Below are 13774 nucleotides of genomic sequence, written 5' to 3'. Positions count from 1 at the left end.
TGCGCTTCAATTTTTTTTTCATTCAATTATGCTGTTTCGTTGTTGAATATGGCCTGTTTTTAGTAAAAAAAAATATACATATTAAAGCACATTTTAAGTTTTTAAAATGAATTTCCAAGCATAAAAATAGCCAAAAACTAAAATACAAACATAAGGCATTCAGATGATGCATTCAAAGATATTGCGATGATATGTAGTATTCCACACTAATCACTAGGTGTCAGTAATGTTACTGAAATGTACGGTGAGACACACAAGCACCAGACTTGATCGCCGGAACAAGGGCTTTTACTACAGGTTTGAATGATCTCACAACAGGTACAATAATCCCTAACACCGGCTACTGTTGAGGCCGAAACCCACGGCAAGCTAAAACTGAACCACCAACGTGACTTCCTGTCTGCCCCCCCACTCAGTTCCCCTAGCACTGGGACACATTTACAGCAACACACACAAGCACCAGTCTTATTCATGACTAATACGTCTACTATATTGGGTAGTATGAGTATAAAGGTGACTATAGGGGTGTTATTTCATGTCTCAATGGCTCTAATAATACTACCTGCTTTCTGAGGGGTATGCAACCCCCCCTGCCTTGTCATTTGCATTCATGCAGCATCCCTGAAGTGTTTTTTCTACAAGCTTTACTTCCTATTTTCCCATCCAGATTCCTGACACGGCCACTGCACGTAAAATAGACCCGCCTTGCGTAGGCCGGGAAAGAAGTGGTGTTTATATGATTCATTGGCAAATGTGAATGTGTCAATGTTATTGAAATCTGTGAAAAAGATAAAGCATAGTTTTAATTTGAAAATGCCTATCGAATGAAGGAGAATGTAAGAGTTTAATTGATAGGTTCACTTCACCAAGAAGGATATTTAATGTCTTCCAGAAAGTAACCGTAATGAGATAAAGCGCTCTTTTCATCTTTGTATGTACACATCACTGGGTCTAATGATGAATGAATGACACCCCGACATTGTGACCAAATAGATTATAATACACTCTCCAGAATAAAAGCATACTGTCTCTACGACATAAGAAAGTTGATATTAAATAGAATTCTTTTGCTGTAGAACCACTCTGGGTAATTGTTAAGGCTGCTCCTCCAGTAGCTTCACAGTGACGACCCAAAGAAAGCTATTTGTGATCACAGGCACCGAGACGTCAGCCTGAATGGGAAAGTACATGTCCTTACCTGCACAGGAACTTTGTGCTGCCTGGTATGAGTTCAAGGGTAAAGCACTCTCCTCCATTAACGCAATAGCTCTTCTGGCTCTCACTACAGCGTGTCACATGACTGGAGGTCTTGAGTCTTGTAGTGGTGCTGCTGGTGGAAGCTGCAGACGACACCCAGAAAAACAACAAATAATTCATCAGGAAAAACACTGGTGGTGCATGACAGTCAACGCTAAGTTTTTATCCACAAACGCAAAGCTATTTGAAGAAAATAAGGATTTCAGTACATGGTGTGAGGATTTGATTTAGAGTTTCTGTCATGCCCCCCTGAATGACAGAAATGTTTTCGCGCCCCCTCCATTTGAAACACTATAAGGAGACGCAACAAAATGGAGAGCAGTGCAGCATACAAGTAGAGTCAAGATTCAAATGACCTGCTGAGAACAACAAATTCATACATGTTGGTGAATCTGCACTAATATTGAAAGTCCTTCCTGCCTCTCACACCCCCCAACAGTTCACCCCGTCCCCACTATTTGACAAGCACGGACTTAGAGTATGTTGCTCAAAATAGAGCTGCAGTGTGTAAAGTCATGAAATGAGCTTCTTGTTTCTTGCTGTTGGGTACAAAACATGAGCGAGACACATTGCTGGAGATGAGCCAACAAGTGCTGGCTTCTTTTCTCGGCTGGTCAAACTCCCGGGATATGAAAAAAAAATGCACTGCAATGCTGTCAAGGGCAAACATGATGCACTGCGCCACAAGCGTGTGTCATCTCATACGTTTCACAAGTTACAATTTGCTCAAGTCTGCAAAAAAGGAAGGCGAATATTTGTGGAAATAAGGTTTGATCTCAATCCACAAAGTATTAGAACTCCAAAAGAACAATGCCATTGGGCTCTGATTTCGTGGCACACCCCCTGCAGTGGTGATTTCAGCAAGCCAATTTGGTGATTTAGTAGACTGGGCTGCGCCAAGCTGGCCATTGCGGTGCACCAGGGGAAGTATCTACATTTTCAGGTTGGTGCAGTGAAAACTTTGTGACAAAACCGCACGCTAAAGGTGCCCTGAAAGATCGCCAGCTCCGACCTGGCCTATACTTGGTGCAGGCGGAAGCGCACCCTGCGCAGTGGTAAAATGGCTGACAGGCACAGTGCAGACAGATCACCAAAACCTCACCAATGCAATAAACAATCCCAGCAACCACTATTTAATGTAACCGTCTGAACCAGCAGGTACATTTTTGTATTAGTTGTCCCATCACATCCTGATGTCAGATCATAATGGGAACCTGACAGCACCTGAAAGGCCGACTTTACACCGGGGTGGGCAACACACCCCAAATCAACATTTTAGAAGTGAAAACTACGCTAGAAAAAGTGCAAGACAGATCGCTCATCTCTGTGGTTGTGCTGAATGCAACCCCTCCCTGCCCTCCACTCATCCAATCCCAAACGTCCGATCACTGTTAGTACACAAATGAGCCAACATGCAGCTCGGACTTTGTAGGAACAGACAAAGTGACCTATTAGAGAACTAATAATTAACAACAACTAAAAACAAAGATGGCTGCAAAAAAGATGGACGAGTGGTTAGCGATCTGACCTCACAGCTAGGAGACCCTAGTTCAATTCCACCCTCTGTCATCTCTGTGTGGAGTTTGCATGTTATATGGGTTTTCTCCGAGTATTCCGGTTTCCTCCCACATTCCAAAAACATGCTAGGTTAATTGGCCACTCCAAATTGTCCATAGGTATGAATGTGAGTGTGAATGGCGACCAGTCCAGGGTGTACCGCGCCACTTGCCCGAAGACACCTGGGATAAGCTCCAGCACCCCCCTCTAGTGAGGTAAGCGGTAGAAAATGAATGAATGAATGAATAAAAACAAAGATAACATTGGTTGTTAAAATCTGTCTATAGGAATTTTACTTTAATGTTCTTGAATTTTTCCACAAGGAGGATGAGGAGGAGACACCCGGAATATACTATCAAAGGTTCTCCTATTTGGTGATGCAGAGCATAAATGCAGGTGGATCACAAGCATGATGCCTGGATTAGCCTGCTGCTGTGTTTAATGTAACTCTCAGTTTCAGATGACATATGTGTCCCAAAATATGAAATGAATAAATAATTGCTGTTTCGTGCTTAGCAATGGCCTACTATTAGTCATAAATACTGAAATACACATATACAGTACAGTATAGCATTCAGGCCACTAGGCATCAGTAATGTCTAGTGTTCGAACGATAAACCGATGTGGTCGGATATCCGGTTTGACAATTGAGAGACGCGGTTGCATCGGTAGCAGCCTCCTGGATTGATGGGAATCAATATCTAAAGTTGTTGATACTGAGCGCTGTGCCTTTTCTTTTCTTATGTTGTCCTTGTAAAAATTGTGTTTTTGGGTGGCATACAAGATTAAATTTCTCCACTTCAAAGATTAATCGTTCATCATCGGTCTTCTTTGCAATGAGCGCTGGTTTCACAATGCGGCGTCTTTTAAGCTTTTATTTTGTTTATTGTGACACCAGAAGCTGTTTTTCGGTGTTTCTCCTACTGGTATGCTGCTGAATTTACGTGTAAACGCATCAAAAATAGACTTGAAGTCTATCTTTAAGATTCTATCTGTTGTCCATCGTAAAAACATGCGTGTGATTCGCCAGTCTGGCTCTAAAGGCTCCATGTAGACTACATGTATTATGTATGACAATGTACTGTATGTCATGTAGTGAAAAGTGTATGTTTGCATAAAACCATAACATAATTGTAAGAGCGGAGTAAACACATGCGATAGCTCGCCTGAGGTCAACTGGGGTAGGCTCCAGCATGCCCGCAAGCAGTATAGAAAATGGATGGATGCAAGTTATGTAGTATGAAAGTTACTTTATTTACTGTGGAAACATTTCAGGGATCGATTTATTTCAATGTTTATTATTCAACTTCTGAGAGATGCTGAGAGTCGTGGAATACTATTCTAGAGCTAGTGTTTGAATTATTCAACATTTTTACGCAAATTTTTACAGCCAGAGTTTGCACTTTTATCGTTGGATATGATGTGTGTGATCATTTAAAACCTTACCTAAACTTCTTTCCTAGCGCATTGATTTCACATCGTCCATATAGCTTCAGATATTTACATATTTACATTTACAGAGTAAATTTACATTTACAATTTTGTAATATTTACATATTACAAAATTCCAAAATAAGTGCAGTTCCCCTTTAAAGCTGGACGTTTGTGTTCCACAACTTAGACACACTAACACACTAACAGAATTTGCTTTCTTTTTACAGCAAGTCAAAGTGGGACAGCAGTGGATAAATGATGAATGGGCTTTGATTATTTAAGGCTTTTCTTTCTGATGGCACAAATGTCTCAAATCACTGGACACCTCATTCAGCAAATGGAATCAAATCATTCATACACAGATGATGCAGCACCAGAATCACCTCTATCTTGCTCAAGGATACTGAGGAAGTAACCCAACACCCGTCATATTATAACATATTATGTCTATCCATCCATTTTATATACAGCTTATCCTCACTAGAGTATGCTGGAGCCTATCCCAGCTGACTTTGGGTGAGAGGCGGGGTACACCCTGGACCGGTCGCCAGCCAATTACGGGGCACATATAGACAAACAACCATTCACACTCACATTCATACCTATGGACAATTTGGAGTGTTTTTGGAATGTGGGAGGAAACCGGAATACCCAGAGAAAACCCATGCACGGCCATTCCACATGGCCAACATGCTAACCACTCGGCCACCCTGCGGCCCTGAACATACTTTGTGTTCATGTTAAACAAATTGGACACACAGCTAGTGATTTGAGGACAAGCCATACAGTCATTATTATAATGACAACAACATAATTGTTAAATGACACTTAACGTATTACTATTACTGGCATGTTAGCACGTACCTCGTGAATGTGCGAGCTACTGACACTGTTGTCAACTTTTGAAAGTTGAGAAAAGTAGCTATTAGCTCTAAAAAAAAAATTAATAAATAAATACATTGAAAAAAATAGGTATATATAATCTCTTTTGGTGTTTGACTGTGATATGTGAATTTCCACAAAGCAAACAAAGGGTTTTTTTTTTATTCGTAAATGGTAGCTAGAGCATAGAAAACCTGTTTACAATCTTCTAAACATTAGAGCCATCCAGACATGAAATAACACCCCTATAATAATAATAATAATACACTCGTGATATCCAATATAGTAAACATATGCCGAGAAAATAAGACATGAATGACTGTAAATGTGTACCGGTGCTAGGGTAGCTGAGTAGGCGTGAACAGGAAGTAACGTCGGGGGGTTCAGAGTTGAGTTTTAGCTTGGCATGGGCTAGAGATGTTAGAGATTATTGTACCTGTTGTAAGATAATTCAAATCTACAATAAAAGCCTTTTGTTCCAGTGATCACGTCTGGTTCTGACGTGCCTCACCGTGCATTACTGTTATTATGCAATCATCATTAAGGGCCCAAATGAATGGGCCCATAAAGAGTGGATGTAAACGTGTGACGTGATACAACCGCTGAAAGCTATTACATTCCATAGCTGGTTTCACAAGTGAAACACTGAGCGGCAGTGTCATGAAATATGATTACTCATTGATATAAGATTACAAAACAAGCCCATTCATGTTTAGTTAGCCATCATGGAAAAAGTCACTGTGCAACCTGCATGACTCACAATTTATTGACATAAGTCAGTCCAAACCTCAACTTTTATTTTGTTAGTGTTAGCGTTCCCAAGCATACAATAATTATCCTATTTGTACAATCATTTCACACGCTGTACGATCAATAATTACAAAAATATCAAAATAATAATAATAATGTAAGCCCTTCAATATGAGCAAACACAAAGAGGATACCCAGTTCAGAGTGCACACCACCTCTCGCCCAAAGACAGTTGGGATAGGCTCCAGCATACCCTAGTAAGGATTAGCGGCATAGAAAACAGATGGATGGACAAACAGGATAGACCCTGCGCTGATGCTGTGCTGTGCTTTGTCTCACGTCCCCCTTCACAGTCAATCAAGGTAGGATGTAGCACAGAAACACCAAAGGTAAAACAACACTGAGGATGTCAGGTGGGTTCGTCAAGTCTCCGTTTTTATCATATAAAGTAACACAAAATGGAGTCAAAGAAAGTTGCAACGGCCAACATTTTGATAAAGAAGGTGAGAAACACTATTGAATTCAAGATATAACTCATGACAAAGCACCAAGGTGGTGTCCGTGTTGATCTCGCTGCCACATTGTGTCTTTGATATGTACTATGCATAGCCAATGTAAATACATTTGGCATTGGGTTTTCTGGAACAGATTAATTAAATTTACATTATTTCTTATGGGAAAGCTTTATTTGGTTAGAGTACGTTTTGGTTAGAGTCTGACCTTCTGGAAGGGATTAATGCTCAGGCTAATCAAAGCCCTACTGTATTATTATTGATTTAACTTTTCTGAATGTCATATTATTAGGATTCTATAGGTTACATTGTATTATGATGACATTTCATTCTATTTTGTTCAGGTTATTGATAATAACATTATACGGTAATTGTGGCCATACTTGGTCAGGAGCAAGTCAGTTTTTGCAAGTCTCAAGTAAGTACTATATGTACTTAATCTCAAGTCTCAAATAAAGACATGCAAGTCTAAGTTAAGACAAGACAGGTCAAGTCAAATCCAAAGTCATAGTTTTGAAATTGTTGAATAAGTGTTTTTAATGCCATTGTAATATTTTTTATATCAAACAAGACCAGTGTGACAAGACTTAGTTACAAAAACTGTTTTGCAGTCATTATCATCCTACATTTAAGGTAAGTGAGTCCAGTAAATGTCTTTTTCAATTCTGTTTCCGAGCATTCCGACGATTTTAGTAGCGTTTCTTATGTAGAAAAAGGAAGTCTGCATGGAGCACTTAAGTCATGAGGTGGTCCTCCGAGGGTGTGTCCCACTTGGACATACGAGCTTCCATCCATCGCCACTGTCTTTACATTAGCCACAGCAGAAAGCATGTCATAAATCTTAAATTCAGTCATCAGCTCATGTAGCAGACAGCATTAGCATGTTGTTGTTGGAGGGTGGTGCAGGCGGTGGGGCATCTTTGCTTACAAGCAGCTCTGACCTTGAAAAGAAGCAGCGGCATTGAACAGGAAGTCTCTCTGTATCCCCCAGCCTGCTGTTTCAGTTTGTGTCATGCATTATTGATTTTTATAAGATTCTATGCTGCCGCCCAGCAGACGTGCAAAGTAACATCGTCGCCATCCTTACAAAGCCTGACTTATGTGTGAATTACAATCATTGAGACATTCAGCCGGGTTATAGTATGGGCTCGAGTCTAGCAGGAAAGCACCTCGAGCACAGCAATATTTCTGAGGCGTAGTCATGCACCTCCATGCTGCAAGTCCCAACGTGTCTGCTCTCAGGCAAAGTCCTGATAACTGATACTTCCTGCCACAGTCCCTACCCACACAAAGACACAACAATCATTCACTTTGAACATAACAGTTGAAAATGGATGCACGTCATGTGGATGCCGAGCTTGCCAATCCAAAATTCTTGTGTGATGATGAAGGTGAGCATATTTTGATCGGTGAAAACCACGACAGTGTGTGGGCCAAGATGATACTCAAAAGATACTGCTAGTTTACTCAAAGATCAGAATCAGAATCACCTAAGTAACGATGATTTCCAATTATTTTAAAGCTTGTTGTTGCAATGAATCAATGAATCGGTTAGGCCCAAATCAATATGAACCAAACACGGTTAGTGGTTAGGTTTGGCAATAATGTCAATGATGTCAATCACTGGTTTCCAGATTTGAAGCTGATGTGTGTGAGAATCTTGTTTTGTCTAAACCACAAAGATATTTATATATATTTATATAAGAGGGGCTGAAATCTGAGGATATTAATTAATTAATCAAAGACTACAATAGTTGTCCACTAAATGGATAATCAATTGATCATCAATTCATTGATTAATTGTAGCAGATTTAGTTTCAACACAGGTACAGTATGGCTAGTGTGTGGATTGTTCTATTACGGACACAAATTCCAAAAGAAGCATGTTCAAAAACAGGCATAAAGATGATTCCAAAAACAGAACATGAGAACCTGAGGTCAAATGCTTAAGTTTTTTGAGAAAATGTGCCATGTAAAGTCGCAAGAACTTGGGAATCTGAACTGCCCCAACTCAGCAAGTTTTCTTTGGCTTTTTGGCAACCATAATTCAACGCTAATTCAACGCTGATTCAAAAAAAACAAAACATTTTCATGACTTCCTAAGAAATGTGATCATGAAAATGAATATGACAACCCAATGCCAGAAATTTTTTGTAAAGTACTTACAAATTGTTGGGATGGCTATGTTGTTGGCTTCCTGTGTCGTCAGAGGGACGGGGGTCTGCTTCGGAATGGTGGGAAGTTCAGTGGTAGGATTCAAGGTGCCAGAGGCTTCTGATAGAGTTCCTCGGGGTGGCACGTATGAACCCGGTGTAGTTGTGTCCTGCATGAAAAGCTCAGGACGCTGTGAGCTTCTGGCGCTAGCAACAGTAGTCAGAGAGACGGTGGCAGGAGAGGAATGAGGAAAGGACACACTTATTCCCAGCGTGGGATCCACAGATATGATGATCGGGTCCTGTCCGATGCGTTTAGGGTCTAAATGAGTGGGTGCTTCATACTCGAAGATCTTATCTGCAAAGACCCATTTGAGTCCAGCTGTGCACAGAGCTAAACTAAGCAAGCAGGCTAGGATGGGCAGGATGCAGATTTTTTCAGAGTGCAGGCAATTGTTCACATGTTCCATCTGGATGCACACGCAGCAGGTCCCAGGCAACGCCACAACTCCCACAGCTTCTGGATGCTCCCCTTCACCGCCACCATCTTCGCCATCCCCTCCTCCTCCTGCTGCTGCTGTAGTTACCTCTGCAACCTCTTTCCCGTCCTCTCCAGCTGCTTCCGTCTCCTCCGGTTTCTCCTTTGGGACGTGTCCAGTATCGAGAGCAGAGCCAGGAGGCCCTGCAGAGAAATCCTCTGTTCCCTCAGTCATCCTGTCTTCCCTAACTGCTGGATGCAGGGTCTCGGATGGCTACGAACTCAGAGCATCACACAGCGGCTGTCTGCCACCAGTCAATTCAAGTATGTTGTCCATCATGGAGAGGCGGGACAGCAGAGGAAAGTGACTGTGACCTTGTCTGGACGACCGGAGACGGTCTTCAATGGAGTTCCGTAAATTGTCTACAATTGGAACATTCAGATACACTGCCGGTAAGAAGATTGATGAGATGTTCTGTAAAGGAGTGGCAGGACAATAGGAGCTCACTCACCTGAGCACTTGGACAGAGGAGATGGCGTGGTAGTGGTGGCGGTGGCTGGCCGGCTGCAGCTGCAGTGGCAGACGTGCACGGGACAGGACGAGCAGGAGGGACATGCTGCCTCGCTTGAAGATCCCAGCAGCAGAAAGGCTGAATCACGAGGGAGCGGCAGGTGTCCTTCCTCTCAAACAGATGACTCAGGGAAAGAAGGAATAGAACGGGTAGTGCGAGGGAGGGGGGTTGCAGCAAAGAAGATGGGTTACTCCCCTTTTTCGTCTTTCACCCCTCCTCTCTCACTCTTCTTCCTCGTGCTCCGGCCTCCTCCCTCACTCCTCCTCTTCCTCTCTGCTGCTTGTTCCATGCTCTGGTGCAGCCCAAGCTAAGCACTTCCTTCATCCAATTAGAGCCCATGTCAGCCAATCCCGGGCAGGCGGATCCTCATGGCCGCCCCCCTCGCCCCCCCCGCCCCCGGCAGCACTCCACATTGATTATGCTAACGACTCAGCAGACATAGGATCCATCCCAAAAGAACAGTCTTCTTAGCCGCTGAGTAAATGTCACATGAAATACCTGCCCAGGGATTGCGTTCATCAGCTAACTCTGATGCAATCCTCTAATTGTGTGCGGCCTCTTTTAGACAAACCATAAACAAACACTGACACGCCTCTTCAAGTATTACAGACCACCAATGCCGCTACTAAGCCTGCAATCTCCCCGAGCACGGCAGCTAATAGGCCAAAGACTGAAACAAGATGAAAGGTCAGGTCACCCCCGCGTGAACGTTGACCTGCTGTGACCTTTTCCAATCCTCAACCGGGATGAATCCCAGTAAAAGCAGTAATCCCAGTAAAAGCAGTAATCCCAGTAAAAGCAGTAATCCCAGTAATTGTATCTGTGGGAGAGGACTTCCTGTCAGGATGTTGAATTAGGGAGCTACGTATTGATTATCGTCTCGTCTTTTCACCCTCTTGAAGACCCGCTTTGATTTTTTCAAGAAGGTACTTCACTCGAAAAAAGGCAATACTCTGAGGGATCAAATGTACATTTACACCTAGTCCTGTTGGGAACATCGAAATCAGGGGTGCTCACTTGGGATGAGCTGGATTATAAATGAGTATCCGTTACAGATAATGGATTTTTGCCGGATACGAGTATAGAACGAGTACATTCCGTCATTATTGGTATCCGTGTTTAAAGAAGAAAATGGTCATTATATTTTCACTCTTCATGCTCGGTGATTGGCCAGTCGCACACAGTGACCGCCTCCCCTTTTTTTACAAGACAGCGGGCACGATCGTGCATCAGTCACTGATGGTGTTTTTTTGTCTGCTAGTTTTGGGTGGTTTGGCTCGTAGTATGAAGTGAGTTAGAAAACTGCTTGTAGTACTGAACATGGTGCTTTTGAGAAAAGCAAGGCAAGGCTGACACATACAGTATATATAGTATATACAGTATATATGAAATAATTATAGTATATATAAATAATTACAGAATAAAGTCTCAAGGATCACTTAGATACATACAACACATATAGCTGAATAATAAACAATACATATAGCAACTTCTGATCAATCCAAATCAATTTCAGACTTAAAATAATGTACAGCCCATTGCTGGTTAAATCACACCCACTTTTAGATGGGTGAACAGATACAGATACAGATACAGATACAGATACAGATACAGATACAGATACACATACACATACACATACACATACAGATGTACTTGTACTTTCTCAGTCTGCAAGCTACTTTTACAATGGCCAATATCTACCCTGCTATAAATATAGAAAATATAGATTAACTGTATGTATAAATCTGAGTATTTATGTACATTGTAGGGGCTGCACGGTGCAGGAGTGGTTAGCACGCAGGCCTCACAGCTACGAGACCGGATTTCAATTCACCCTCTGCCATCTCTGTGTGGAGTTTGCATGTTCTCCCCGTGCATGCGTGGGTTTTCTCCGGGTACTCCGGTTTCCTCCCACATTCCAAAAACATGCTAGGTTAATTAGCGACTCCAAATTGTCCATAGGTATGAATGTGAGTGTGAATGGTTGTTTGTCTATATGTGCCTTGTGATTGGCTGGTGACCAGTCCAGGGTGTACCCCGCCTCCTGCCTGAAGACAGCTGGGATAGGTTCCAGCACCCCCGCAACCCTCATGAGGATAAGCGGTAGAAAATGAATGAATGAATGTACATTGTACATATATATCAATGCACACACAAGTCGACGTGATCAATCTCTTACTATAAAACATGTACATAGAATATATAAAATCAAACCAGTCTAATTTTGAACTCCTACACTAAATACTAATAATTAATATATGACGTGAGTATATAACCCCTTCACCACCATGACGTGAGTATATAACGCGAGTACTGGTAATATGTCAGTCAAAATAGCTACGTCACACACACAGTTTGTGTATTACATGCACTTAGCAATTGATATCAAACGTAATCGATATACAACAAATGCAAATGCAAAAGACAATGCTGCTGAATTCGAAGCCCCATCCAAGTCCCCCCGTCACCCGACCCGTTCCAATTCGCCCCCACGCACCCCCACATTTTCCAATTAATCATGAAATAATAAGAAATTGAATAAGCTGAAGTGTAGAAAAACACACATTCCATAATGGAGTTCATGACGCAAAGCAAAGCTAGCAAACAGTGTATTTGTTTTCTACATCATTAGTCGCTACAAGTGTAGGGATAACTTTTTTTTAGAGATATATGCATTTTACCGCAAGTTTAAAAGAAGTACTACTGTAGTAGTACTACAGAAGTACTACAATACTACAAACATTTTTAGGTTGATGTGTTATGAATCTCTGACTCAGCAGTTGCTAGAATGCAATGAGCATATTTATACTGTACTACCTGTATAAATTAGTATTGTGACATGAGTAAATAGCAAAGATGTCATCAAGCTAACAGTCAGCATGCTAAGTAGCAACACTGCCAAGGTTCTAAGTGTCCCTACGCCATGCCATGTGGGATATTTCGCCACTGTAAAATAGCACAAATGCTAATTTAACAGATGCCAGCCAGTGTACGTTGGTAAAAACTCCCCCCCTGCCTTAGAGCCTTAGAGCTGCATTGAGCGTTCGGCTGACAGTCCAGACGTTTGGCCAAGTGGTCAGCGCTCTCATCTCTCATTACAAAGGCCCACGAGCGGGCAGTGTGGAAGAGTTAGCATGCTAGCCCCTGACAAGATAGCATAAAGTTCATAGATTTTCTATGCAGCTTATCCTCACTAGGGTCATGGGGGTATGCTGGAGCCTACCCCAGCTGATATGGGCAAGAGGCGGGGTCAGATAGGTCGCCAGCCAACTGCAGGGCACATGTAGACAATTATTCATACTCACATTCATATCTATGGACAATTTGGAGTCACCAATTAACGGTCGCACAGTGAGAACATGCAAACTCCACACAGAGAATCGAACCGAGGTCTTCCCGATCTCCTGACTGTATGGCCAACATGTTAACATGCTAACCAGTCGGCCACCGTGCAGCCGAGGACAACAGTTAGCATGCCAAAAGCTAGAATATTTATTGTGTGTACAAGGTTTGTCATTACTGTAATTCTAGGATTGCCAACCTACAATTTAGAGTCATTGTGTAGTTACGATAGGCTATACAGTCAATGACAGGCGGAGCAACCTTAGCAACGTCACTATCGTTAGTGGACGCCTTGCACTGCTTGAGTGGAATAAACACATTGAAGGGTTTGCGGCCTCTATGCAGTCCCAAACCAAGGCATTCATTTTGGGAGAATCCCAAGAAATCCCAAGAAAGTGTCAATGCTAAGATGCTAATTACTATGGCTACAGGTCTGACAATGTAGTATTTAGTGTATGACATTTTGTGTGAAAATGCTTATAAAAATATGAATAAACCTCTATGAGGTATAATCTGGCATGTTTGCTTCAACTCTTAAATGTTTTATGAATGTTCAATTCAGACATGATGCTTTTATGAGTTCTGAAAAATGAACAACATTTGGCACTTTGAGTTCATAAGTCCAAAGTTGCATCATCCATAATGGTTAAGGCGGGAAAAGCCATAAAGCATAAAAAAAACATAAAACAGGGGTGATGGTGGCAAGAAAAATACTCCCAATGCTAGGTTGGTGGGGGTTCATTTGCTGGGTTTCATGTGATGTCATGTCTGGTTACTGTTGTCATAGGCTCAAGCAGATGGGGTCCAGTCCTGCAGGGTCCATTCAGGTGTTCT

The 13774-nt window shown here is 42.1% G+C and overlaps 1 protein-coding gene across 7 annotated transcripts in view; it reads right to left on the bottom strand.

Moving 5' to 3' along the window:
* The window catches only part of nrg1 (neuregulin 1), a 31152-nt gene extending 21292 nt beyond the window's left edge, over nt 1–9860 (bottom strand). For all 7 annotated transcript variants that reach the window (XM_058064446.2, XM_058064447.2, XM_058064448.2 and 4 more), the window contains exons 1-3: nt 9536–9860; nt 8559–9446; nt 1199–1340 (exon numbers count right to left, since the gene is read on the bottom strand). In XM_058064446.2, coding sequence (XP_057920429.2) covers nt 1199–1340; nt 8559–9258 — 842 coding nt within the window. In that variant the 5' untranslated portion in view covers nt 9259–9446; nt 9536–9860. The remainder of the gene's footprint in view (nt 1–1198; nt 1341–8558; nt 9447–9535) is intronic.
* Nucleotides 9861–13774: the final 3914 nt, after the last annotated feature.

The sequence above is a fragment of the Doryrhamphus excisus genome, linkage group LG10 (genome assembly GCF_037039965.1).
Source record: "Doryrhamphus excisus strain RoL-2023G ecotype Guam linkage group LG10, RoL_Dexc_Guam_v1.1, whole genome shotgun sequence".
Classification (NCBI taxonomy): domain Eukaryota; kingdom Metazoa; phylum Chordata; class Actinopteri; order Syngnathiformes; family Syngnathidae; genus Doryrhamphus; species Doryrhamphus excisus.
This window is presented reverse-complemented; position numbering and strand designations above follow the sequence as displayed.